Genomic DNA, 27,863 nt, shown 5'->3' with positions numbered 1-27,863 from the left:
GGGTATGATACTGTGAATGGGGGCATTTTGGGGGACATCATCCAGTATGGGGGCTATAAAATGGTTATGGTAGTATACGTCCATCTTCCATTCTTTAAAAAGTTGTGAAGTATTCTGTTCTGTGACTAGACCTGAGTGTCCTGACCCTACCTACTATAACGAATAGCAGAATATTGTTTTAGGTGTACCTGAGGAATAACACTGTCTGACCATTTGATGACTTGTATCCTGGCTGTTTAGTAGTTTCCATCTCCCCATTGCAGTTGTCTCTGGTCTAGTGGGTGGATACTAGCTGCTTTGATGTCTACCATACACTGTACTCAGAATCCGAGCGATCCCTGCTCCTTTTTTCCCTATGTAGCGCACACAGCACTTGGTAACATTTTTCTCAGATTAGTTATGAAATGGTTTTATTGAGTGGACACTTTTAAGACCGCCTTTGCGACTTCTAAATGGGATTATTACATGCTTCGCTTTTCACTTGCCTTTATTTCCTATCTTGGTTAAAAATCCAAGTACAATATGCTCTATGTTATCTGAACAAAAGAATATTGAATTAGAACTGACCCAGAGGTCACGTCCTTGTGAAAAAAATGTTCCAACAATGTAAATGAAGTCTTGTACGCGAGACAGAAATAAAACATATTTTGTCCCATTTCTGTTCATGTTGTGTTTGTCACAAAGACACAGTAAGACCTTTGGAAAATTCCTCTCCGCACAATTCTAGCACACAGAAATTACCGTGTGAACCCAAAACTTAAGTGTCCCATGTAAAATTCATACAACTTATACAGCTTCTTATCACTGGCAGCTTAAGGATGCAAATTAATCCTTGCAAAACCTAGCAATTTTTTGCTTTTGCGGTTTTGTTTTTTTCCCTGCACTTCTTTCAAAAGTCATAACTTTTTTTATTTTTCCATCAACCTAGTCGTATGAGCTCTTGTTTTTTTAAGGAAGAGTATTGGGTCAGCCTTGAGTGACACCAATCATTTTACCAATGTACTGAAAAAGGGGGGAAAAAATCCAAGTGGGGCGATATGATGGGGGAAAAAAAAGGTAATTCCGATATTTTAGGTTCTGTTTTTATGGCGTTAAGTGCAAATTAAAAATGACTTGGCAATATGATTCTGCAGGTCAGTACAAATTACAGTGATACCAAACTTAGAAAAAAGTTTAACTACCATATTTTTCACTTTGTAAGACGCACTTTTTCCCCCAAAACTTGGGGGTGCGTCTTAGAAAGCGAACATGCCTTACTGATACCGTGGGTGTAGGCCGCAGACTGGGATGAGGGGGTGTCCGGGTGCCCAGCGGTTGCTGGCCGGTGCTGCAGTTGTCTCTGGTGGCGGCGCTGCCCGGGGCTCTGTCGACATTTTGCTACAGGCCAGAGCCCCGACACTTCCACGGTTCCATGTGCAGTGGTCTCCAGGAATATGGCCACCGCCGGGGGTGGCGCATACGCAGATGGTGATCTCGGGACCAAGATCTCGAGAGATGAGATTTCAGTGCTGAAATGTCATCTCCCAAGATCTTGGTCCAGAGATCACCATCTGCGCATGCGCTGCCCCCGGCGGTGGACATATTCCTGGAGACCACTGCACATCGAACCGTGGAAGTGTCGGGGCTCTGGCCTGTCGCAAAATATCGGCAGAGCCCCGGGCAGCGCCAGACACCCACGCAGCACCGGCCAGCAACTGCCGGGCACGCAGAGACACCCCCGCAGCACAAGAACCTGGCAACAGCGCGCTGCACATCGGAGCACCCCCCCATCCCTGCCTGCAGCATCACCCCACTCCTGCCTTCTCCAACAGCAACCATGGGACTCCACTTCACCACAGCCACCACCCCCCCCTAAGCAATAAGATGCAAGAATTATAAGAAGCACCACCATTTTATTAAAAAATATTTTTTTCTTTTATCCTCAAAATTTGGGGTGCGTCTTATGATCCGGAGCGTCTTCTATTGTGAAAAATACGGTACCCAGTTATAAATAAACCAGGTAAAACCCATAATTTTTTTGTCGATGGAGCTCGGTGAGGGCTTGTTTTTTACACGCTGAGTAGTTTTTATTGATACAATTTTGTCTTACATATGAGGTTTTGATCACTCTTCGCTGCATTTTTTCTTGGGTGGGGGGGTGGGAAGTGCAGCGATTGAAAAAACTTCAATTCTGGCAGTTCAGTTTTTTTTTTCTTTGTGTTTACTATAGTGTTTAAATAATTGTGTATATTGATATTTTGATCTGTTATAAAAATGACGATAAAAAATATGCCTTTCACTTCAATTTTTTAATTCCTTTAGGTCACTTGACCTTGAGATGATTTAATGGTACATACTATATACTGCAATACAATCCTACTGCAGTATATATTGTAACTAAGGTCCGTCTCAGGCAGGGCTTCATAGGAGGATCAGATGGCACATTTCGGGGCTTTCAGCTAGCCCTCTGGCTTCCATCGTTAACCCATCAGCTAAACACATCGCCACTGCAATTGCGTTAGTGACTATTACCTGATTCAATCAGGCAGACATTGTAGATGCCAGTCTTAATGAAGGGGTATGCAGGACTAAGATGTGTCCAAACAATTAAGAGTCAGAGGCCAAATTAATTAGCTGCATCTTACAAGTACAGCACACCTCCACCAGAGTTGTACTTCAATGGTACACCACTTACATTTACGCCCCTAAATTTTCATGACAAGCAGCGTTAGTCATGACCAGAGATGAGCGAACTTGGTTGGCTCCCTTCTTATTCGGGAAGCTATAGCGCTTACCGAATAAGCTGCATTGGGAACCCGGATACTTGGAACGCTCCCGATAATCAGATGTCCGGCCCCGCAGCTGTATGTGTAGCGGCTGTGTGACAGTCACAACAAACAGGCTCTCTGTGCATGTGTTGTGACTGTCACTCAGGTGATTATTGGGAGCGCTCCAGGCATCCGGGTTCCCTCTGTAGCTTCTTCGGTAAGCGCTATAGCTTGTCAAATAAGGAAGGAGCCGACGATGTTCGCTCATCTCTAGTCATGACCTGCCCCGCCCCCCCCCAGGCGCTACCCATTTTGGTTTTGCTGGCTGGAAATGAGGTGTATTTACTGGCTGATACAATAAGGCCATAAAATCACCAAAACATATGGAGACACAAGGGCCAATAATTCAAAGTATTGAACAACAATTTTAAGTCTCGGAAAGCATCTCTAATGCCTACTATGCAAGGGTGGGATTCGTTATTGGGCTAGTCTGAGGTCTGTCCTATTGGTGGTCTTTGAGATAGTATATTTATCTAGTTGGTATGCTAGTTGAGAGTTGCTATTACAATTCTGCTGGCTATCACTAGAAATAATTACGGCCACATTCAGACATCAGTTTTTTTCACATAGGAGAAAAACAGGCAGAGTTGAGTTTCATCATTGATTTTCATAGGTTTCCTCAGAGTATCATTCCCGTTTCATCAGAGTTTGGTTCGGATTCAATCAGTTTTTCTCTTATATGTAAAAAAAAAAAAACAACTTACCTATCTAACAGTACGTGTAAATCAGACCACATTCAGATGGCATCCAAGTGTTGTCCGTTTTTTTTTTTCACGGACCTGTAGACTCGCATTACCGATTTTGATATGATATTCTGATGAATATCAAACATGTCTCGGTGATTTTGTGGGGACCGCCAAAAATCACAGACATGTGAATGGTCTCATTCACTATTACAGGCATGAATGCTGTAGGTGAAAAATATGAATAGCAGTCGTATGCAAAAATCTCCCGTTTGAACCTTTACAAGCCATTCCTTTCAGCTTCGCTGAGCTTGTATAATAGTGATTGGCATCGTTAATACCTCTGTGGTAATCACGAATAAACATCTACCCATTAAACATCTACCAATCTACCCATTAAAGTCTATGGTGCGGTTCACATGTCTATTTTTTGAATACCCTGTATTTGGAAAAAAATCGCAGCGACATGTCTTGTTTTTGATCTGAGTCACAGAAGAAAATTACCCATAAAAGTCTATGGGTCTATGAAAATCACGGACAGTATGCAATCCATGAGCTGTCCTAATTAAATACTAATGTATATGAGAAACTTTGCCAAAAAAATGTTGTAGAAAATTACTGATGAAACACTGTTGGTAAAAATGGACACTCTGACCATACACTGATGAAAATCGGTCCATTTGTCTTTCATGCGAAAAAATGGATGTCTGAATGGAGCCTGGAGTTTATTTTTTTCTACATCATATTACTACATAGCACCTGGTGTGAAGACTACACTTCACAGAGCTCAAGGCACCAAAACTCTTTAGAAAAAAAAAAAGTCCTACAATGATTCTTGGATATTTCAGCTTTGATGTCTGCAGAATCACAAATCATCCTTGTTATAAAATGCAGGCTCCAACTCCTAATCAGAGTAATATAAATAATACAATGCACTTCTAATTATTCTTTTCAAAAAGGGTCATTTGTAAAAATTAGCGGTTGTTAAGATACAGGAAAAATCTTTTCCAGACATGTATGACCTGTCGTGTGAAAAAAATGCTAATAACCTGCAGATATGGAGTTTGTCTGCAAGTTGATAGAATTCTGAAGCTACCCAGCGAACTGGAAGCCTCAGTGCTGAGACTGCTGTCAGTCAGTACCGGGGTGTGGATTCAGCACATGCTCACTATGCACTGAGTGTTGACTGAAGCCACGCCCCTATGACTGAAAGCCCAAGGCTGCCAGGAGCAATAAAGTTAACTTCCTCCCAATAGTTGGCCTTTCATTATGACCCCTGGGCAGAATGCTGTTTGTCTGCAGATTAACCCCATATCTACAGGTGAATAGCTTTTTTTCACATGACAGGTTCCCTTTTAAAATGTAAAAAAAAATGGTGGCATACTAACCTTTCAGCACCTCTTTGGATCCAGTACAGACCACCATGGAAGTCTACACCAGCTCCAGAAGCCATGCCTGATTGTTAGAGGATAACTGTAACCTGCGATTGGCTGCAGCGGTCAAATGACTAGAACAATATGTCATCAATTTGCACAATCAAATTTTAAATTTTGACTTTAACTGTTGAAAGTCTACCAACTACATTCATTCAATAAAGAAAGTGACAAAAAAACACGTTAACCACTTACCTCTACTAACATGTATAAGGAAAGCAAAGTGACTGCAAAATTGTAAACAATTAAGTGACCCCTGAGAGAGAAAGCTGCTCTGTTCTTCATATATTTGGTCCCCAACCATATAGAAATTAAGTAGAGTAAAGTCAAACAAAGAGTGGGAAGGCAGGAGTCCAGCATGAACCATCCTCTAACCCTCGGATCTGAAAAAATGCAGAAAATAGAGAGAACGGTGATATACTGACAGCTTGTTATAGGCCAGCTGCAGGCACTAAATTGTTTTCATCCTCAACACTCATCTGAAGTAAATGGCCGCAATACAACCGAGAACATCATTAAAAGGTGATTCATACCGAGAAGTAATGAAGAGGTTATTTTTCTTGCTGAAATACTAAACACAGATCTGTAAGCTGAATATTCTGACCTAAGGGCATCATATTGTAGTGATGGCTCTGCTCTAATATAAGAACAAACTGACTTTTTAAAAAAATATAGTGCATTTGACTATTGGAAGAAACCAAAAAGAGTACAGAGGATGTAATTATATGTCCATAGTTAAAGAACTATCATGCAACTTTTCCGAATAAACTGTTATATTTATATAGGTGAAGAATAACACTATTTCTGGCCCTTATGTCCTCTATCCTGCAGCTTCCACTCTGCAGGCTCTCCTATTTGTAACTGACTGTAAGCTAGTGGGGGAAGAGTGACTGGTATGATGTCTCTCATACACAGCACAGAACAGAGAAATGAGTTTCTCCTCTTCATTCCAAAGCTAGCCCACAAACACAGGCAGCAGCGGTACAGAGGAAATTATACAGCAGAACTGAGTAGTGTAGCTGTGATTCCAGCTCTGGAGTGAGATAAGGCATGTTAACAGTCTTTTCTGTCTCAGTTCCTCCAACCTCCTCTCTCAATAGGATGCAATTGGATTTGTAAAGACACTATAGTGTGCTGACAGGCCGTCTTGTCTTAAGCAATATGTAGTTAACCTGTTTTTTCAGAGTGAATGACAAGTTTAGGAGGAGAAGAAGTGGACTCAAGCACATACAGTGGTGCTCAAAAATTTATATACCCCGGCAGAATTTTTGCTTTCTTGCCCTTTTTTCAGAGAATAAGAATAAGGCTATGTGCACACGATGCGGATTTTGCTGCGGATCTGCAGCGTTTCCGCAGCTGTGGATCCGCAGCAGTTTCCCATGAGTTTACAGTACAATGTAAACCTATGGGAAACCAAAATCCGCAGCATTTTTACATCTGCTCCAATAGAAAACTGCAGATGAAAATCCGCAGTGGAATCCGCAATAAATCCGCATTAAACACCGCAGCGGTTTTCCAATGCGGATTTATCAAATCCGCTGCGGAAAAATCCGCAGTGGACCATTCTACGTGTGCACATAGCCTCACACCAAAACTTTTTCTCCACTCATGGCTAGTGGTTGGGTGAAGACATTTATTGTCAAACTACTGTGTTTTCTCCTTTTAAAATCATAATGACAACCCAAAACATCCAAATGACCCTGATCAAAAGTTCACATACGCCATTTCTTAATACCATGTATTGCCCCCTCTAACAACAATGACAAAGACTTTTGTGGTAGTTGTGTATGAGGTTCTTTATCTTCTCAGATGGTAACGCTGCCCACTCTTCTTGGCAAAAAGCCTCCAGTTCCTGTAAATTCCTTGGCTGTCTAGCATGAACTGTGCGCTTGAGATCTCCCCAGAGTGGCTCAATGATATTGAGGTCAGGAGACTGAGATGGCCACTCTTGAACTTTCACTTTGTTCTGCTGTAGCCAATAACAGGTCGACTTGGCCTTGTGTTTTGGATCATTGTCATGTTGGAACGTCCAAGTACGTCCCATGCGCAGCTTTCAAGCTGATTAGTGCAAATTTGCCTCCAGTATTTCCTGATAACGTGCTGCATTCATCTTTCCTTCAACTTTGACCAAGTTTCCTGTGCCTTTGTAGCTCACACATCCTCAAAACATCAGCGATCCACCTCCGTGCTTTACAGTAGGAATGGTGTTCCTTTCATCATAGGCCTTGTTGACCTCTCTCCAAATGTAGCGTTCATGGTTGTGACCAAAAAGTTCAATTTTGGTCTCATCACTCCAAATTACCTTGTTCCAGAAGTTTTGAAGCTTGTCTTTGTGCTGTTTTGCGTATTGTAGGTGACATACTTTGTGGCATTTGCGCAGTAATGGCTTTTTTCTGGCGACTCGACCATGCAACCCATTATTGTGCATATTGAAACAGCCACACCGCTAGTTTTCAGAGAGTCCTGTATTTCAGCTGATGTTATTTGTGGGTTTTTCTTTGCATCCCGGACCATTTTCCTGGCAGTTGTGGATGACATTTTTGTTGGTCTACCTGACCGTGGTTTTGTTTTTACAGAACCCCTGAATTTCCATTTGTTAATCACAGTTTGAACGCTGCTGACTGTCATTATCAATTCCTTGGATATCTTTTTGTATCCCTTTCCTATTTTATACAGTTGAACTACCTTTTCCCATAGATTCATTGACAATTCTTTTGCTTTTCCTATGACTCACAATCCAGAAACATCAGTGGCTGGATGAAAGAGGCAAGAATCTGTCTGGTTCCCAGAAACTCACTCAGTTTTTATGCACACACACTGATCACAAGCAAACAGGTGAGGATGTTACCTTTAGTAGCCATACAAACCCATTTGCGTCAACTTCTGTGCATGTTATCAGGCCAAAATCACCAGGGTATATGAATTAGTGTTAGCACTCCAGTAATAACGTTAAAAAAAAAATGGATTGGCGCTTTAAATATATAAAGTAATGCAATATGTTAGGGTCATTCTAAGATCTCAGGCTTGAAAGAAGAGACCAGCCAATCACTCGCCTTAGTGGTCTATGGCATGAGGCCGCTAACACCAATGATTAGTTGCAGTGGTCAACTGTGTAGAAGACCCAATATTTACAGCAACAAAGAATATATCAGGCTAGTATTAGAGAGGAGTGAATTGCTTTGTGCAAACTTGGTCCACAGTTCAGGTCAGTGCTCTGTGGCCATGGACAGGAATTGCGTGAATCTCCTGAGATTCCGGGTTCTCTCGTACATCAATTGATTCACTATTTTGGTGTGATGTTATCTGTGTGACGTCATCTGGTCCACAGGTGACGACTCATTAGCCTGGCAAATCTGAGCCTGAAATCACGGATGGTAAAGAAATTCGTGGAGCTCCTGTCCACAGTCAGAGCACTGACCTGGATGGTGGAACCATGCTGCATGAAGCGATCCATTCATCTCATGTTCTTTTGTTAATTTATCTCATTTTTTGTCTTAAAAAATATTTAATGATTTTAAAAATTAATAAATAAAGGAAGTTTTTAGAGTTGGGCAAATTGATTTGCAGGAAACTGGTCCAGCAGTCTGTTCAGTACTGGCCGGGAGCCCTGCAAACCACCTCCTATCTGACAGCATCCACATCTCCCCTTTTGACTAGGTGGAAAAGCAAGTGACCACGGGTAACTGAACAGGCTGCTGGACGAGGGTCCTGTAAATGCATTTAGTTATCTTCAGAAGTTTCAGTTATTTCTTGAGAGGAGTCACACTGACCATGTTAATTCATCTAATTAATCTGTAAGATATTTTTAATCTGCATTGTAATATATTGCATTTCTACTAGCCTGGTATATTTACAGTTGACTAGAGCCAAGTAAATTATCATTAATTTATGGCTTTATGACTGGTTTAGAGCTTAGAAGTAATGCATGGCCAAGGCATTCATAAAGCGTTAAAGGGAACATGTCAGGTCCTCTGTGCCCCCCTACATATCTAAAGACCCTGCCTAACAGTCCCTTTATTACATTACACACAAACAGATCTTTAGAAAAAGTATTTATAAAGTCTGCTTATGATATGTAAATGAGGACTTTGATTAGTCGATGGGGCGTTAGTGTCCCCAAACTAGTCTGCCCTCTTAGCATGTTATCACAACCCTTGTGGGTGGTGTGATAACATGACTTGAAAGCGACGGCGTCATAGTCAGGGCTATACATACCTCACGCATGTGCAAGGCTTCTTTCCCTCACTGCATTGGTCCTCTGAAGCTGGGGGTACGCGTGCTGGCTTCAGAGAGGTGACCTACACATGATCGGAAGTCTTCTGCTCTTCCCACGGGGGCGTGATAACATGTTAAGTGGGCTGACTAGTCTGGGGTTACTGACACCCCATCAACTAGTCAAAGACCTCATTTACTTATCATAAACGGACTTTAGAAATCTGTTTGTGTGTAATGTAATACAGGAACTGCATTCTAGGATGTATTAAGAGAAGCATAGAGTCTAGATCATCTGGAATACTGTGTCCAGTTCTGGGCACCACATTTTAAAAAAGACATTGAAAAACTGGAGTAAGTTCAGAGAAGAGCTACCAGGATGGTAAGCGGACTGCACACTATGTCCTACGAGGAACTGTTAAAGGATCTATGAATGTTTAGCTTGCAAAAAAGAAGGCTAATAAGAGACTTAATAGTTGTCTACAAGTATCTGAAGGGATGTCACAGTGTAGAGAGATCATCCTTATTCTTATTTGCACATGGAATCACGAGAAGCAATGGAATGAAACTGAGAGGAAGAAGATACAGATTAGATAATAGAAAAACTTTTTGACAGTGAGGGGGTTTAATGAGTCGAAAAGACTGTCACGAGGTGGCGAGTTCTCCTTCAATGGATGTCTTCAAACAGAGGCTGGACAGACATCTGTCTGAGGCGACTTTCACACTAGCGTCGGGCAACGTCCGTTGCAATGCGTCATTGTGAAGAAAAAACGCATCCTGTAAAATTGCTCGCACGACGGATGCGTCGTGTTTTTGCAGTCCGTCGGGACAAAAAATGTTCCATGCAACGTTTTTTTTGTCCGTCGGTTCCGCTTTATCTGACCACGCATGCGCGGCCGGAACTCTGCCCCCTTCTCCCCAGACCTTACAATAGGGTAGCGAATGCGTTGTAAAACTGCATCCGCTGCCCCCGTTGTTCTTTCTTTTCACAACTAGCGTCGGTACGTCGGGCCGACACATGGCGACGGCCCCGTACGACGCTAGTGTGAAAGTAGCTTTAGATGGTTTAGTGAATCCTGCATTGAGCAGGGGATTGGACATTATGACCCTGAAGGTCCAACTCTAACATTCTATGATTCTATCACTGTTAGGCAGGGTATTTACATATGCAGACACAACTCCTGGTGGTTCTGGGGACCTGACAGGTTCCCTTTAAAGAGGGAATCTTTGTGTCATGCACTGGACCTTCAGGCCAACAGTAGGGTATACCACAGTGTGCCAATTCTGACCAGTCTGAAAGAATATCCTCCAGAGTGAAGAAAAACTGTCTCGCTAGTGCAACGTATTGGCAGTAGCTACCCTCTAAGTCAAGGGCTGACCCATATAAGAGCCTTAACACATTTAGCATTCTTAGCCAAGTTAGTCTATGTAAAACAGAAGAGACATCCACCTATACACAGTTTTCTCAGGTTTCTGCTCCTCGTCAGTACAGAGTACGGTGCTGGAACTGAACAGTTTTTCTTCTATAGAGATGCAGCATTTTTTCTATAATTTCCACATGGCTATAAATGTGTAGTTCAATCAATTCACTTACCTCTTGGACCAAACATATAATCCACAAAAGCATTTACTTCTCGGTCTAGTGTCTGTATGTGATCCTAAAAGAAAATGATTAAAATGTTTATTCTATTTGCATATATTACTATATAATCTTACGTTTTATAGAGGAAAATATTCAAAATGCAATAACTACAATTTACATTTTTAAATGTAAAAAAACACTTCTATACAGGAAACTAAATGTCTAAGATTTGTTGGTAAATCATTTGTGGAATTTCATATTGAACATGTTGATATGGGCAGAAAACAATTTTTTGGGGTAACCAGATAATTGATAAGATAAGGGGGAGCATACCCCAATAATGGTAGTGAAAATACAGATCACCATAGACAAATTAAAGCATCTTGCTGTATCTTTTATGTTGGAATACAATTTGATAATTCAATACTACTATCTTATAGGGATCTCCAAAATAATATAAATAGTCATAGAAGACCGGAAGATATGCTCTAAACTTGGGATTAGCCATTCTGTTCACTATTAATTGAATAATAAAGGGTTTCTTTGTCATTGTAGCGACCTTGCATTAGTGACCGTGATGAGATGCATACAGAACTTTCAAACAGTGTAAAGCTGGGAAATGGACTTCTGTTCTCATTGAATATACCCCTTAGGAATGCCACGGCACTGTCAAACATCTTGTATGCTTTAAGATTAAACACAGGCTGGGACTGGCCCATAGGTGAGCAGGTAAATCTCCCGGTGGGCCCTCCACCCCACAATATGAGCAGTAGTAAGCACAATACAAATTGATTCACTAGATACAGACAAATGAAGTATTTCATCATTCATGTAACAAAGTACTCAGTTTATTATTACATAAAAGCATAGGTGCATTTGTGGTTGAAGGTAATGTAATATTTACATGTAGCTGAACAGTGAGCCCCCAACGTCAATGTTGACATCCCAGTCCTACACATTTCTAGCCTGGAGAATTGTATCCTAGTTTGAAGGAAAAACAAACCATCTCATAACATAAATTGTGCACTGTCTGTTATAAGTACATCATTTAGGTAATTACCCTCATGCCTGGGATACATAGGATAATAATAAAGTTGATAATTTCAGACTGATTAACCTTGCAATAGAAAATAAGAGATTCTCAAGGATCATGTACAAAAAGTACATTGCTTTTTCTAATTAGGTCATTTTAGTCTAGTTCTGTGACCTAAACCTACAGCTAGGTTATTTGTAAAGAGATAAAAGTTTATTGCTAGACCACACCATTATTATTCTATTACATCACAACATACAAGAACGTTGCATTATTTGTGGAAAATAATAGAAAAAATTGTTAAGAGTTTGTCCATCTTTGGACTGAGTACATATGTTAAAAGAGGGATATATTCCTATTGAAGTTAAAAGTTGTTAGATGTGTTAAATATGGGATCATGTTAAAACCACATACACATGTCGCACTGCAGGGGTGTGTAACGTTTTCTGGTCTGAGGGTCAAAATATCAAACTTTACAGCTCCTAAAAGCCATATATGTAGGCCACATAATCTCACTCCTCGTGCCTCCCTGGTCCCATGTGGACAGGGAGAGTCTTTGTAAAACTGTACCAAGCCGACCCCATGTGTCCCCAGGGGGTGCAGAACATCACAGTGGTGCAAGTGGCGAGACCGCACTACATGATCCTTCTGACGTAATAGTGATGTCAGGCAGGGGTCGAGGTGCGGGTTCATCACACAAACCCTCAACAAAAAGAACTGTGCATTTCTGAAAAGGACAGCACTAAACAAAGGCCAGATAGAGTCCAGAGTAACTCTACTGCTACTGCGAAGGTGCAGGCGGCGCCATCTTGGAGAACTTTTCTTTTCTTCTCCAGCAAGATGGCGCCGCTGGCGCATGCACAATATAATCTATCGGATCTCTATACACACCGACAGCTGCTACTGCGCAGGTGCCATTTTCAAATTGATTTTTTTTTTACACTTGCTCAATAACATTAAGAATACTTATTAACTGGACTCTAAACATGTGATTATGCTGCAGCGCAGGTGCCACGGCTAGCACCTGCCTGTAGAAGCGGTTTTTGGGTTTTTTTCTTCAGTATGTACAGATAATCATTATGCAAATTAGAGGGACGTTCACTGAGAGATCAGTGACCTGTCAGCAGGCTGCAATAAGAATACCTGACCAGAACACCACATGAAGACCCTCCTCCATGCCCTCCCCAGAGCACGAGCATATCATTGACTAAAAACTTAAAATAAAGATTAAAGAACAACCACAAGACGGATTTCATCAACCAAGGTATCATTTTAATCAGTAGAATTGCGCCGTGACACTGTCTGTAGGTAACTGTGCATAATTCTGCTGACAGGTTCCCTTTAAGGGGTTAATGGTGTTGCAAGCTCTGTGGCAGTTCAGAAAATGTGTGTATGTACTGACAGACCATGTGGCACAGATTGCACACAGGTGGACTTACTTTCACATGTGACTTAAGAAGGTAATTCATTGCACCAGAAGTTTTTAGGGTTTTCATAGCAAAAAGGGTGAATCCATATGGACATGCCAATTTTTTAGTTATTTAATCCCATACATGTATCACGTAAAAATTGAATTACATTACAACCTGTGTTTAAATATTTTTGTAAAAAAATAGGTAAAAAGCTAAGGGAGGGTGAATACTTTTGTAAGCCACTGTACATATGATTGTATTCTTGTTTTTTAGAATATTGTAGTCTAAACTTTAGCTTTACTTCTAAAACTTTCATTGGGGTTTATAATTCCTTTTTAGAGTATGCAAAATAACAAATCTTGAATGCAATCAATGGCTCACATTTGTGGGAATATTTTGTAGTTTGGTATACCATAAAACATGTTGATTCTGAAATGGAACTAAAAATTTTAACTAAAATTTTTTGGAAAATATCTGTCGGGTTGTACTTATTTTTTTTAGCACTGTAAAATAACATTTTCTTTGTTTTTTTCTATTCCCTGAGATCCCCTTTAAAATAGATTAAGGAGTATTTGGATACGCAACAACTTACAAATGGATCAAATACATTTTTACAAACACATTACATTACCATTATCTGCGGCCTTGCAGTTCTTGAACCTCTAAATGCAGAACAGTTCTGCTTACAAGACAGATCAATGCAATCCATTTATAAGTAATCCTTCTCAACTCTTTTTTGTTTTATCCCAGAGCTCAAGGCTTCACACAGAGCTCAATTCAAGATTAGGCAGCTTTAAACATGTTTCTGCCACATCTGTTTTGCACTTTTAGTAGAATTAAAATTAAAGAGGACCTGTCACCAGCCCATGAGTGAAGCACAGTTTTAGCTTATTCCTGCTGCTTCATTGTCTATTCTGATATTTCTTTTTTTTACTCTGTTAAGGTTCCAGAGATAAGCCGGATTACTTACCGGTAATACTCTTTTAATGAGTCCATGACAGCACCCCACATGAGAGAGAGGGATCCGCCCACAGGAACAGGAAACCTACAGAATAAAAGGAGGCGGTCCCCTCTTCTCCTCAGTTTAGTTTACAGAGTATAAAAAGGGAACCGCAAAAGCTTTAGTATTCATTCTTACTCAAAGTAAATTTCTTAACTCTACACAACCATTACTTGTGAACTTAAAAGAAAGAACTGTGCATAATTTAGGGAGGGTAATACATGGGTGCTGTCGTGGACTTAAAAGAGCATTACCGGTAAGTAATCCGGCTTTTTACCCTTCGCCACGACAGCACCTGTTATGCTGTGCTATCAGGCAACACAGTGTGCAGTAATCAGCGCACATACAGTGATATGGCAATAACCCAAAAACAATAGAACAAGCTCTGAGACGTGGAATCTCTGCAGACTGCAAAACCTGAACCTATCCTCACACAACTAAAAGCAGCAGTGGATTGCGCCTAACACTACCTATGCAACTCGGCACTGCCTGAGGAGCTGACTAGCCTGAAGATAGAAATACAAGCCTGACTTGTCTCAGAGAAATACCCCAAAGGAATAGGCAGCCCCCCACATATAATGACTGTTAGCAAGATGAAAAGACAAAACGTAGGAATGAAATAGATTCAGCAAAGTGAGGCCCGATATTCTAGACAGAGCGAGGATAGCAAAGAGAACTATGCAGTCTACAAAAAACCCTAAAGCAGAACCACGCAAAGGGGGGCAAAAAGACCCACCGTGCCGAACTAACGGCACGGCGGTGCACCCTTTGCGTCTCAGAGCTTCCAGCAAAAGAGAATAGCACAGCTGGACAGAAAAAACGGAAACAAAAACAAAGTAACACTTATCTAGCAGAGCAGCAGGCCACAGGAAAGATGCAGTAGCTCAGATCCAACACTGGAACATTGACAAGGAGCAAGAAAGACAGACTCAGGTGGAGTTAAATAGCAAGGCAGCCAACGAGCTCACCAAAACACCTGAGGGAGGAAGCCCAGAGGCTGCAATACCATTTGTGACCACAGGAGTGAATTCAGCCACAGAATTCACAACAGTACCCCCCCCTTGAGGAGGGGTCATTGAACCCTCACCAGAACCCCCAGGCCGACCAGGATGAGCCACATGAAAGGCACGAACAAGATCTGGGGCATGGACATCAGAGGCAAAAACCCAGGAATTATCCTCCTGAGCATAACCCTTCCATTTGACCAGATACTGGAGTTTCCGTCTAGAGACACGAGAATCCAAAATTTTCTCCACAATATACTCCAATTCCCCCTCCACCAAAACAGGGGCAGGAGGCTCCACAGATGGAACCATAGGTGCCACGTATCTTCTCAACAACGACCTATGGAATACATTATGTATGGAAAAGGAGTCTGGGAGGGTCAGACGAAAAGACACCGGATTGAGAATCTCAGAAATCCTATACGGACCAATAAAACTTTCTGCACACCGAAGAGACACTTTGATCCCTTCACGAACAAGGAATTAGCACGCAGTACCTGGAAAACCATTCTGACTTGCTTCACATGAGACTCCCAATCATCAGAGAAGATCAAAATGTCATCCAAGTAAACAATCAGGAATTTATCCAGATACTCACGGAAAATGTCATGCATAAAAGACTGAAAAACAGATGGAGCATTGGCAAGTCCGAACGGCATCACCAGATACTCAAAATGACCCTCGGGCGTATTAAATGCCGTTTTCCATTCATCTCCCTGCCTGATTCTCACCAGATTATACGCACCACGAAGATCAATCTTAGTAAACCAACTAGCCCCCTTAATCCGAGCAAACAAGTCAGATATCAATGGCAAGGGATACTGAAACTTAACAGTGATCTTATTAAGAAGGCGATAATCAATACACGGTCTTAGCGAACCATCCTTTTTGGCTACAAAAAAGAACCCTGCTCCCAATGGTGATGACGATGGGCGAATATGTCCCTTCTGCAGGGATTCTTTCACATAACTGCGCATAGCGGTGTGTTCAGGCACTGACAAATTAAATAAACGACCCTTAGGGAATTTAGTACCAGGAATCAAATTGATAGCACAATCACAATTCCTATGCGGAGGTAGGGCATCAGACTTGGGCTCTTCAAATACATCCTGAAAGTCAGACAAGAACTCTGGGATGTCAGAAGGAATGGATGACGAAATAGACAAAAATGGAACATCATCATGTACTCCCTGACAACCCCAGCTGGTTACCGACATAGAGTTCCACTCTAATACTGGATTATGGGTTTGTAGCCATGGCAACCCCAACACGACCACATCATGCAGATTATGCAGTACCAGAAAGCGAATAACTTCCTGATGTGCAGGAGCCATGCACATGGTCAGCTGGGCCCAGTACTGAGGCTTATTCTTGGCCAAAGGTGTAGCATCAATTCCTCTCAACGGAATAGGACACCGCAAAGGCTCCAAGAAAAATCCACAACGTTTAGCATAATCCAAATCCATCAGATTCAGGGCAGCGCCTGAATCCACAAACGCCATAACTGAATACGATGACAAAGAGCATATCAAGGTAATGGACAGAAGGAATTTGGACTGTACAGTACCAATGACGGCAGAGCTATCGAACCGCCTAGTGCGCTTAGGACAATTAGAAATAGCATGAGTGGAATCACCACAGTAGAAACACAGCCTGTTCAGACGTCTGTGTTCTTGCCGTTCAACTTTAGTCATAGTCCTGTCGCACTGCATAGGCTCAGGTTTACTCTCAGACAATACCGCCAGATGGTGCACAGATTTACGCTCGCGCAAGCGACGACCGATCTGAATGGCCAAGGACATAGACTCATTCAAACCAGCAGGCATAGGAAATCCCACCATGACATCCTTAAGAGCTTCAGAGAGACCCTTTCTGAACCAAGCCGCCAGTGCAGATTCATTCCACAGAGTGAGTACTGACCACTTCCTAAATTTCTGACAATATACTTCTACATCATCCTGACCCTGGCATAAAGCCAGTAAATTTTTCTCAGCCTGATCCACTGAATTAGGCTCATCGTAAAGCAATCCAAGCGCCTGGAAAAACGCATCAACATTACTCAATGCAGGGTCTCCTGGCGCAAGAGAAAACGCCCAGTCCTGTGGGTCGCCGCGCAAAAAAGAAATAATAATCAAAACCTGTTGAATAGGATTACCAGAAGAATGAGGTTTCAAGGCCAGAAATAGCTTACAATTATTTTTGAAGCTCAGGAACTTAGTTCTGTCACCAAAAAACAAATCAGGAATAGGAATTCTTGGTTCTAGCATAGATCTCTGATCAATTGTATCTTGAATCTTTTGTACATTTATAACGAGATTATCCATTGAGGAGCACAGAGCCTGAATATCCATGTCCACAGCTGTGTCCTGAAGCACTCTAATGTCTAGGGGAAAAAAAAAAAAAAAACTGAAGACAGAGCTGAGGAAAAAAAAAAAAAAAATGTCAGGACTTCTTTTTTCCCTCTATTGAGAATCATTGGTTTGGCTCCTTGTACTGTTATGCTGTGCTATCAGGCAACACAGTGTGCAGTAATCAGCGCACATACAGTGATATGGCAATAACCCAAAAACAATAGAACAAGCTCTGAGACGTGGAATCTCTGCAGACTGCAAAACCTGAACCTATCCTCACACAACTAAAAGCAGCAGTGGATTGCGCCTAACACTACCTATGCAACTCGGCACTGCCTGAGGAGCTGACTAGCCTGAAGATAGAAATACAAGCCTGACTTGCCTCAGAGAAATACCCCAAAGGAATAGGCAGCCCCCCACATATAATGACTGTTAGCAAGATGAAAAGACAAAACGTAGGAATGAAATAGATTCAGCAAAGTGAGGCCCGATATTCTAGACAGAGCGAGGATAGCAAAGAGAACTATGCAGTCTACAAAAAACCCTAAAGCAGAACCACGCAAAGGGGGGCAAAAAGACCCACCGTGCCGAACTAACGGCACGGCGGTGCACCCTTTGCGTCTCAGAGCTTCCAGCAAAAGAGAATAGCACAGCTGGACAGAAAAAACGGAAACAAAAAACAAAGTAACACTTATCTAGCAGAGCAGCAGGCCACAGGAAAGATGCAGTAGCTCAGATCCAACACTGGAACATTGACAAGGAGCAAGGAAGACAGACTCAGGTGGAGTTAAATAGCAAGGCAGCCAACGAGCTCACCAAAACACCTGAGGGAGGAAGCCCAGAGGCTGCAATACCACTTGTGACCACAGGAGTGAATTCAGCCACAGAATTCACAACAAGCACCCCACATGAGAGACTTTCAGAGAGTCATTATTTGGGTGGGATTACTGTACTAAGAACAGCTCTACCAAAGGCCAGATCAGAAGATGTAGAAAGATCCAAGTCTGTAATGGTTGTAGAAGGTAGAAGGTGTAGACCAGGTTGCGGCCTTACATATTAAGTGGATAGGTACATCTGCTTGTTCCGCCCAGGAGGAAGCCATGGCTCGTGTTGAATGTGCCTTTATCCCCACTGGAGGGATTTCGCCCTTTGATGTGTAGGCCAAACAGATAGCTTCTCTTATCCACCGAGATATGGTACCTCTTGTGACCCCATGTCCTTTCTTGCGGCCCTGAAAGGAGATAAGCAGAGCCCTACTCTGCCTCAATGTCTGAGACCTCTCTATATACGTCAGGATGGCTCTTCTGACATCTAAGGTGTGGAACTTCTGGAGTTACAGGTGAATCAAAAAAGAAGGTAGAAAAATTTCCTGAGATCTGTGATAGGTGGATGCTACCTTAGGGGGGTATGAGGGGTCAGGCTTTAAGACTATTCTATCTTGAAATACCAGTAAGAAAGGCAGGTCTACCGATAGGGCCTGGATGTCGCTAACCCTTCTAGCTGAGGTTAGGGCTACCAACAGGGCTACTTTATATGTTAGAATATTTAGAGGTATGGAATCTAATGGCTCAAATGGCGAGCCAGTTAAGGCCTCTAAAACTAAATTTAAATTTCACGAGGTAGACGGAGAATATGGACCGGATTACTACGTTCACAAGATTTAATAAACCTAGAGACCCACTTGTTAGCTGCTATATTGTCTCCATATAGGGCTCCTAATGCTGAGACCTGAACTCTTAAGGTGTTTACCGATAAACCTAGTTCTCTACCTTTTTGTAGGAACTCTAGAATAGGTATTACCAGGACTTGCTTAGTGAATGGTATTGTATAAAAGTTTAAGAATTTTTTCCATACTCTACTATATAATAGGGTGGTAGATCTTTTCTTACTTAATAACAGGGTGTTTACCAGTTCTTCTGAAAACCCCCTTGAACTTAATAACTGCCGCTCAAATTCCACGCCGTCAAGTGAAGCCGTTTCACTTGCGGGTGGAAAAATGGGCCCTGGGACAGCAGTTCCTTGTCTAATGGGAGGATCCATGGATCGCATAGACACATGCTCTGGAGACAAGAGAGCCATGGTCTCTTTGGCCAAAAGGGCGCAATCAGGATTACTCTTGCTTGTTCCCTCCTGATCTTCCTGATCACTAGTGGTATCAGAGACATCGGAGGAAAGGCGTATGCCAGTTTGAACTTCCAAGGGTGGTGAAGGGAGTCCAACATGTCTGGGTGATCCATGAGGTTCAGGGAAACAAATCTTTTTACCTGTCTGTTGCCTCTTGTGGCGAACAGATCTATTTGAGGTATGCCCCATGCTTTTGTTATTATCCTGAATATGTCTCTGTTTAAATTCCATTCTCCTTGGCGTAGTCTATTTCGACTGAGGTAGTCTGCTTTGGTGTTTTCTGTTCCTCTGATGTGTAGGGCTGTTAAGGATGCAAGATGAGACTCTGCCAACTGGAAGATGTCTGCTGCTACGGTCATCAGGGTTCCTGATCACGTACCCCCTTGACGGTTTATATATGCCACTGCGGTGAAATTGTCCGACAGAACTCTCACATGTGCTCCCTGAACCTGTGGAAGAAAATGGCTTGAGGCATATTCTACCGCTTTTAACTCTTTCCAATTGGAAGAACATGTCAGCTCTGCCTGATTCCAGGTGTCTTGGACCAGATTATCTCCCATATGAGCACCCCACCCCATAGGGCTGGCGTCAGTGGTAATCCTCTTAGAAGGATCTATCATCCATGGTACACCCTTTGAAAGGTGATCCATATCTAGCCACCAGGATAGGGATTTTATGACATCTCTGGAGAGAGTTAGTTTACTCTCCAGATGTCGTCCTATTCCCTGGACTGACAATACTCCATACTGTAATTGGCGGGTATGAAATTGAGTCAACGGTACAGCTGGTATACATGAGGATAACGATCCTAGTAAGGACACAGCCTTCCTCAGGGTCATGTAGGGTTTTTTCATTGCCTCTGACACCTTTGATTGTATAGTTACTTTTTTTGAATGCGGGAGGAAGCTTTTCTGACTTACTGAATCTAGCTGGATTCCTAGAAATATTTGAATGGTGTCTGGATTCAGCCTGGACTTTTCGAAGTTCACGATCCAACCCAACTCCTGTAGGGATGAGATCACATTAGATAACTGCATTTTACATTGACTTATGGAATCTCATATTACTAGAAAATCATCCAGGTATGGTATTATCAAAGTGTCCTGCTGGCGTAAATGAGCCATCACTTCTAGAATCACCTTTGTAAAGATGCAGGGAGCCATAGAAAGCCCAATGGGCATTGCTACATATTGAAAGTGACAAACCTGTCCTGCCAGGATGACTGCTACCCTTAGATACTGCTGGTGTTCGGCATGTATGGGGAGATGATCGTAGGCATCTTTTAGGTCTATCCCGGCCATGACACACCTAGGGAATAAAAGCTTGATGGCAGAACTAATAGATTCCATTTTAAAGGTATGGTTACACAAAAAGGAATTTAATTTTCTTAAATTTATGATGGTTCTAAATAAACATAGTAACATAGTAACATAGTTAGAAAAAAGACATTTGTCCATCCAGTTCAGCCTATATTCCATCATAATAAATCCCCAGATCTACGTCCTTCTACAGAACCTAATAATTGTATGATACAATATTGTTCTGCTCCAGGAAGACATCCAGGCCAACCCCTCGACTGAGTTCGCCATCACCACCTCCTCAGGCAAGCAATTCCAGATTCTCACTGCCCTAACAGTAAAGAATCATTTTCTATGGTGGTGGAAAAACCTTCTCTCCTCCAGACGCAAAGAATGCCCCCTTGTGCCCGTCACCTTCCTTGGTATAAACAGATCCTCAGCGAGATATTTGTATTGTCACCTTATATACTTATACATGGTTATTAGATTGCCCCTCAGTCGTCTTTTTTCTAGACTAAATAATCCTAATTTCGCTAATCTATCTGGGTATTGTAGTTCTCCCATCCCCTTTATAAATTTTGTTGCCATCCTTTGTACTCTCTCTAGTTCCATTATATCCTTCCTGAGCACCGGTGCCCAAAACTGGACACAGTACTCCATGTGCGGTCTAACTAGGGATTTGTACAGAGGCAGTATAATGCTCTCATCATGTGTATCCAGACCTCTTTTAATGCACCCCATGATCCTGTTTGCCTTGGCAGCTGCTGCCTGGCACTGGCTGCTCCAGGTAAGTTTATCATTAACTAGGATCCCCAAGTCCTTCTCCCTGTCAGATTTACCCAGTGGTTTCCCGTTCAGTGTGTAATGGTGATATTGATTCCTTCTTCCCATGTGTATAACCTTACATTTATCATTGTTAAACCTCATCTGCCACCTTTCAGCCCAAGTTTCCAACTTATCCAGATCCATCTGTAGCAGAATACTATCTTCTCTTGTATTAACTGCTTTACATAGTTTTGTATCATCTGCAAATATCGATATTTTACTGTGTAAACCTTCTACCAGATCATTAATGAATATGTTGAAGAGAACAGGTCCCAATACCGACCCCTGCGGTACCCCAATGGTCACAGCGACCCAGTTAGAGACTATACCATTTATAACCACCCTCTGCTTTCTATCACTAAGCCAGTTACTAACCCATTTACACACATTTTCCCCCAGAACCATCTGGCTTATTGATCAAAAACAAAGGGGAATAGAACCCCTTCCCTTTTTGATCCTGGGGAACCTCTATCAAGACTTTTTTGGATAGAAGAGATAGGATTTCTGACTCTAGAGCTTCTTGTTGTTCCTGTCCTTTTGGCGATGTTACTATAAAAGAATCCCAAAGGATTCTATTAAACTCTAATTTTAATCCATATCTAATAATGTCCAGAATCCAATGGCTAGATGTTATTTGTTCCCATTTAGAATAGAAAAATTTTAATCTACCGCTTACTTCATAGTTAGTGGTACTTGCCACGCTTTGTATTATAGGATCCACTAAACAGAGCACCTTTTTATTTAGGATCTTTTGTCTCCCAGTGGTCCCTTTGCTCAAACGGTTTGTTTCTGGTAAAGGGCCGTCTTCTGAAGGCTCTCCTGTAAGACGGAAGATATTGGTTAGGGAAGCCTTTCTTTCGCTCTCCCGCTTTATTTAAAAGCTCATCCAGTGTTTTTCCAAAAAGGAACTCACCCTGGCAGGGGATCGCACAAAGTTTTGCTTTTGCCTGTGCATCCCCTTTCCAGTTTTTTAACCAGAGTGCTCGCCGGGCTGTGTTCACTAGGCCGGCTGATCTGGCTGCTAAGCGTATCAAATCCACAGAGGCATCTGCCAGGAATGCTATCGCTTCTTTAATTAGACGGATTTTCGGTAGGATTGACTCTCTCGAAGTTGTACCTCTAATTTGTTCCTCCAGCTGTTCCATCCACACTAGCAGCGACCTTGCAGTGCAGGTACTAGATATAGCTGGCCTGAATGCTCCCGTGTTAGCCTCCCACGATCTCTTTAGTAAGGCTTCTGCTTTACGGTCTAACGGGTCTGTCAGGACCCCTGAATCCTCCACTGGCAAGACCGATTGCTTAGATGTGGAAGCTACTGCGGCATCCACCTTTGGCACCTTCGCCCAAGAATTCAGCTCCTCGTCGCTGAAGGGATAGCGTCTTTTAGAGGATGATGGTAGGAAACCTCTTGTATTTTGCTTATCCCATTCTTTTTTGATAATCTCTTTAATAGTGGGTATGACGGGGAAGGATCTACGTTTTTTCTGTCCAACCCCGCAAACATGATGTCTTGAGCCGTTTTCTTTCCTTTCTCATCTGGGCACCCCATTGTGCTCCTGACAGATCTTACTAGGTTGTCTACACTGCTGTTAGGTAGACAAAGCCCCCCTTCATTTTCGGATGAACTTGGCTGGGATCCAGACTCGTCTGAGGATTTTTGTATGTCCTCTGACTCTGAACTTGCTGGGGATCGGGACCTGCTTGGTTGGCGGGTACTGGTGCTACTTGTATGTGCTAATCCCTGCATTTCTTCCCGGATTATGGCTCTGACATCAGATGGAGTCATTATATTCTCCTGCCTCAAGGTTTGCATGATACACTCTGAGCATAACCTCTTAGTATAAGAATCCGGGAGGGGCTGTGAACATAAGGCACATTACTTGTGCTTGGACTTGTGCGTCCTTTTCTTAATCTAGAGGAAGGGGATACAGGAGGAACATATATCAGCATATAGGAAGAGGGTTTTATTTAAAAAAAAACTCAACCAGTGAAGCTGACAGGTACCGGTTCTGGAGGCGGATTTTTTGGCAGGTGATCCTTTTGTTTGGTGGAAGATCTATTTTCTGGAGATCGACCACCACTCTTAGTGCTGCTCCTAGCGCTCCTCTCCTTGCTGGGAGAACGCTGCTCTGCTGCGGGCAGGTGCGCTTCGTCGGCCGGTGAAGCCATCTCATACACACACCGGTCCGACGCCAGCGCCGCTTTTTAAATATGGCGCCGAATCTCCTGCCTCCTCGGACCAACCCGGAAGTGCTCCGGCGACTTCCGGGTTAGACGCGCCGCTCTCACTCACCATACAGCGGCCAGAGGTATTAAGCCGGCCGCTGCAGCGCGCGCGTCCTCATGGAGCCGGGCGGACCCACGGTGACCGGACCCGGACCACGGATGGTTGGCCAGACGAGGGGGGAGGCTGCAAGTAGGGGCTCCCCCGCCGCTGCTTCTGGAACTGCAGCCCCTGCCGTTCCCACAGACACCGACGCAGGCGGGTGCATGGCCCAGGAATCCTTTTGGACTGCAGGTACTTCGGATTCCTATAGGAACAAGAAACCTAAAACGGAGGAGGAGAGGGGACCGTCTCCTTTTATTCTGTAGGTTTCCTGTTCCTATGGGCGGATCCCTCTCTCTCACATGTGGGGTGCTGTCGTGGTGAAGGGTAAAATTGGTCCTTTAATTTAGTTCTAATTTTTATTGTCTTTACCAAAGGGGCGTTGCTTACAGGGTTCTCTTGTAGGGCCTTAAAGTGAACCTGTCAGCAGGATTTTGTTAAGTGAACTACAGACATTGTCAGGTTGGCAGTGTTAAACTAATTAAAATGATACCTGGGGTGAAGAAATCCGTATTGTGGTTCTTGTGTTAATCATTGTTAGAAGTTTTCAGTTAATGAGATGCCCGTGCTTCGGGGCGGGACTGTAGGCAGAGTCTTATCTTCCTGCTCTAAGCCAGAGAAAGCAAGGAAAGTCCTGCCCACAGGCCGCCCGAAGCACAAACATATTCCTCATCATAGAGACAGACTGTGCTTCGAGGAGGCCTGTGAGCAGGTCTTTCCTTCTTTTCTCTGGTTTTCAGCAGGAAGATAAGACTCTGCCTACAGGCCCATCCTGGAGCACGGGCATCTAATTAACTGAAAACTTCTAACACTGATTACACAAGAACCACAAGACTAATTTCTTCACCCCAGTATCATTTTAATCAGTTTAACACTACCGAACTGACAATGCCTGAAGTTTACTTAGCAAAATCCTGCTGACAGGTTGATTTTAAGACTAATGACCTTGTGAGCACCACCCCCTTAGTAAACACCACAACGATTACCACTAAATAAAATGTCCCATATCTCTGAAACCGTATATCGGATTTAAGAAAAAAATAAAGGAACACTGAGGAAAGCAGTGGGAATAAAACAAGAGCCCAAACTGTCCACTACTGATGTAGTGATAGGTCTTCTTCAAATTAAGTTTTACCCATGGTGAATAACTATTATCATATAAGTCAGAAAATAGTAGCATTATAAAGGGATATAAATAAGATTTACAAAGATCATCAATTCATCAAATACAGTTAGGGCCAGAAATATTTGGACAGTGACACAAGTTTTGTTATTTTAGCTGTTTACAAAAACATGTTCAGAAATACAATTATATATATAATATGGGCTGAAAGTGCACACTCCCAGCTGCAATATGATAGTTTCCACATCCAAATCGGAGAAAGGGTTTAGGAATCATAGCTCTGTAATGCATAGCGTCCTCTTTTTCAAGGGACCAAAAGTAATTGGACAATGGACTCTAAGGGCTGCAATTAACTCTGAAGGCGTATCCCTCGTTAACCTGTAATCAATGAAGTAGTTAAAAGGTCAGGGGTGGATTCCAGGTGTGTGGTTTTGCATTTGGAAGCTGTTGCTGTGAGCAGACAACATGCGGTCAAAGGAACTCTCAATTGAGGTGAAGAAGAACATCCTGAGGCTGAAAAAAAAGAAAAAATCCATCAGAGAGATAGCAGACATGCTTGGAGTAGCAAAATCAACAGTTGGGTACATTCTGAGAAAAAAGGAATTGACTGGTGAGCTTGGGAACTCAAAAAGGCCTGGGCGTCCACGGATGACAACAGTGGTGGATGATCGCCGCATACTTAATTTGGTGAAGAAGAACCCGTTCACAACATCAACTGAAGTCCAGAACACTCTCAGTGAAGTAGGTGTATCTGTCTCTAAGTCAACAGTAAAGAGAAGACTCCATGACAGTAAATACAAAGGGTTCACATCTAGATGCAAACCATTCATCAATACCAAAAATAGACAGGCCAGAGTTAAATTTGCAGAAAAACACCTCAAGAAGCCAGCTCAGTTCTGGAAAAGTATTCTATGGACAGATGAGACAAAGATCAACCTGTACCAGAATGATGGGAAGAAAAAAGTTTGGAGAAGAAAGGGAACGGCACATGATCCAAGGCACACCACATCCTCTGTAAAACATGGTGGAGGCAACGTGATGGCATGGGCATGCATGGCTTTCAATGGCACTGGGTCACTTGTGTTTATTGATGACATAAGAGCAGACAAGAGTAGCCGGATGAATTCTGAAGTGTACCGGGATATACTTTCAGCCCAGATTCAGCCAAATGCTGCAAAGTTGATTGGACGGCGCTTCATAGTACAGATGGACAATGACCCCAAGCATACAGCCAAAGCTACCCAGGAGTTCATGAGTGCCAAAAAGTGGAACATTCTGCAATGGCCAAGTCAATCTCCAGATCTAAACCCAATTGAGCATGCATTTCACTTGCTCAAATCCAGACTTAAGACGGAAAGACCCACAAACAAGCAAGACCGGAAGGCTGCGGCTGTAAAGGCCTGGCAAAGCATTAAGAAGGAGGAAACCCAGCGTTTGGTGATGTCCATGGGTTCCAGACTTAAGGCAGTGATTGCCTCCAAAGGATTTGCAACAAAATATTGAAAATAAAAATATTTTGTTTGGGTTATGTTTATTTGTCCAATTACTTTTGACCTCCTAAAATGTGGAGTGTTTGTAAAGAAATGTGTACAATTCCTACATTTTCTATCAGATATTTTTGTTCAACCCTTCAAATTAAACGTTACAATCTGCACTTGAATTCTGTTGTAGAGGTTTCATTTCAAATCCAATGTGGTGGCATGCAGAGCCCAACTCGCGAAAATTGTGTCACTGTCCAAATATTTCTGGCCCTAACTGTACTACACGTTCAGTGTTACTATCAGTAAAAAGTTTTTCCATCTCAGAAATGTATCGCATTTTGAAAGGATAGGTCATAAATGCGAGTCTTGTTGTAGACCTGCACCTTTCCCCAGAACAGTGCCTTGTTGCATGTTGTCATGGTTGATGGGTGACCATGCAACTTGATGTCCAAAACTCCTGTCAATATGTGAATATGCGCCCTTCCCCGACGCGCGTTTCGGCGTCAGCCTTTGACCCCCTGACGAAGGCTGATGCCGAAACGCACGTCGGGGACGGGCACATCCAGGAGACGGCAGTGTCGCAGGTAATCTCTGCTCTAGGCACTACTCCTAATATATTATATTATGATATAGGACTTATCCTCTGTGTATCTTACCATACTGCCCAACATTATTTAGCAGGTACCTGCATATACCACTAGCTTTAGTGTGTTCTGGCTGCACTTTTTTGCAACTTATATTGATATACTGGCCGCACTTTTGCACTTTTCTTGGTATATACATATATACACACATCCTTTACTGCATCTGGCAGTCATTATATGCACTTTAGCCTTTAAGCACACTTCAGGCAATTTTTAAGGGTGTATCCCTGTACACTTTATCGTTTTACCATCATATCCATCCACTTTTGTGTGTATTTATATTTTATATTTTATTATTTCTACCTTAAGTTCTGTGTTTGGTGGCATATATTTATTTATCTATTCATTTACTTTTTTTGTACCACATTATTATGTGACCACTCCAGGACTGTGTTTACAATATTGTGTGATAGAAATATCTATATCATGTAGATCTCACTTGCATGTATACTCCTCTATAATCATATATACTCATATAAACGCAAATATATCTATATACACTATAATCAATTGCTTAAAATGGCT

General features: G+C 42.4%; 1 protein-coding gene across 3 annotated transcripts in view; it reads right to left on the bottom strand.

Moving 5' to 3' along the window:
• Nucleotides 1–27,863, bottom strand: part of ELOVL2 (ELOVL fatty acid elongase 2) — a 174,067-nt gene that overhangs the window by 56,105 nt on the left and 90,099 nt on the right. Inside the window, exons 1-4 of one of the 3 annotated variants that reach the window (XM_069730659.1) lie at nt 20,847–20,918; nt 20,562–20,645; nt 10,730–10,793; nt 5,119–5,306 (exon numbers count right to left, since the gene is read on the bottom strand). In XM_069730659.1, the coding sequence (XP_069586760.1) occupies nt 5,119–5,306; nt 10,730–10,745 (204 nt within the window). In that variant the 5' untranslated portion in view covers nt 10,746–10,793; nt 20,562–20,645; nt 20,847–20,918. Of the gene's footprint in view, nt 1–5,118; nt 5,307–10,729; nt 10,794–14,132; nt 14,152–20,561; nt 20,646–20,846; nt 20,919–27,863 lie in introns of those variants that run through there. The other 2 variants (XM_069730658.1, XM_069730657.1) reach the window with 2 other exon arrangements.

The sequence above is a fragment of the Ranitomeya imitator genome, chromosome 6 (genome assembly GCF_032444005.1).
Source record: "Ranitomeya imitator isolate aRanImi1 chromosome 6, aRanImi1.pri, whole genome shotgun sequence".
In the NCBI taxonomy this organism is placed as follows: domain Eukaryota; kingdom Metazoa; phylum Chordata; class Amphibia; order Anura; family Dendrobatidae; genus Ranitomeya; species Ranitomeya imitator.
Note: the sequence above shows the minus strand (reverse complement) of the source record. Positions and strands in the feature narration are given on the sequence as shown.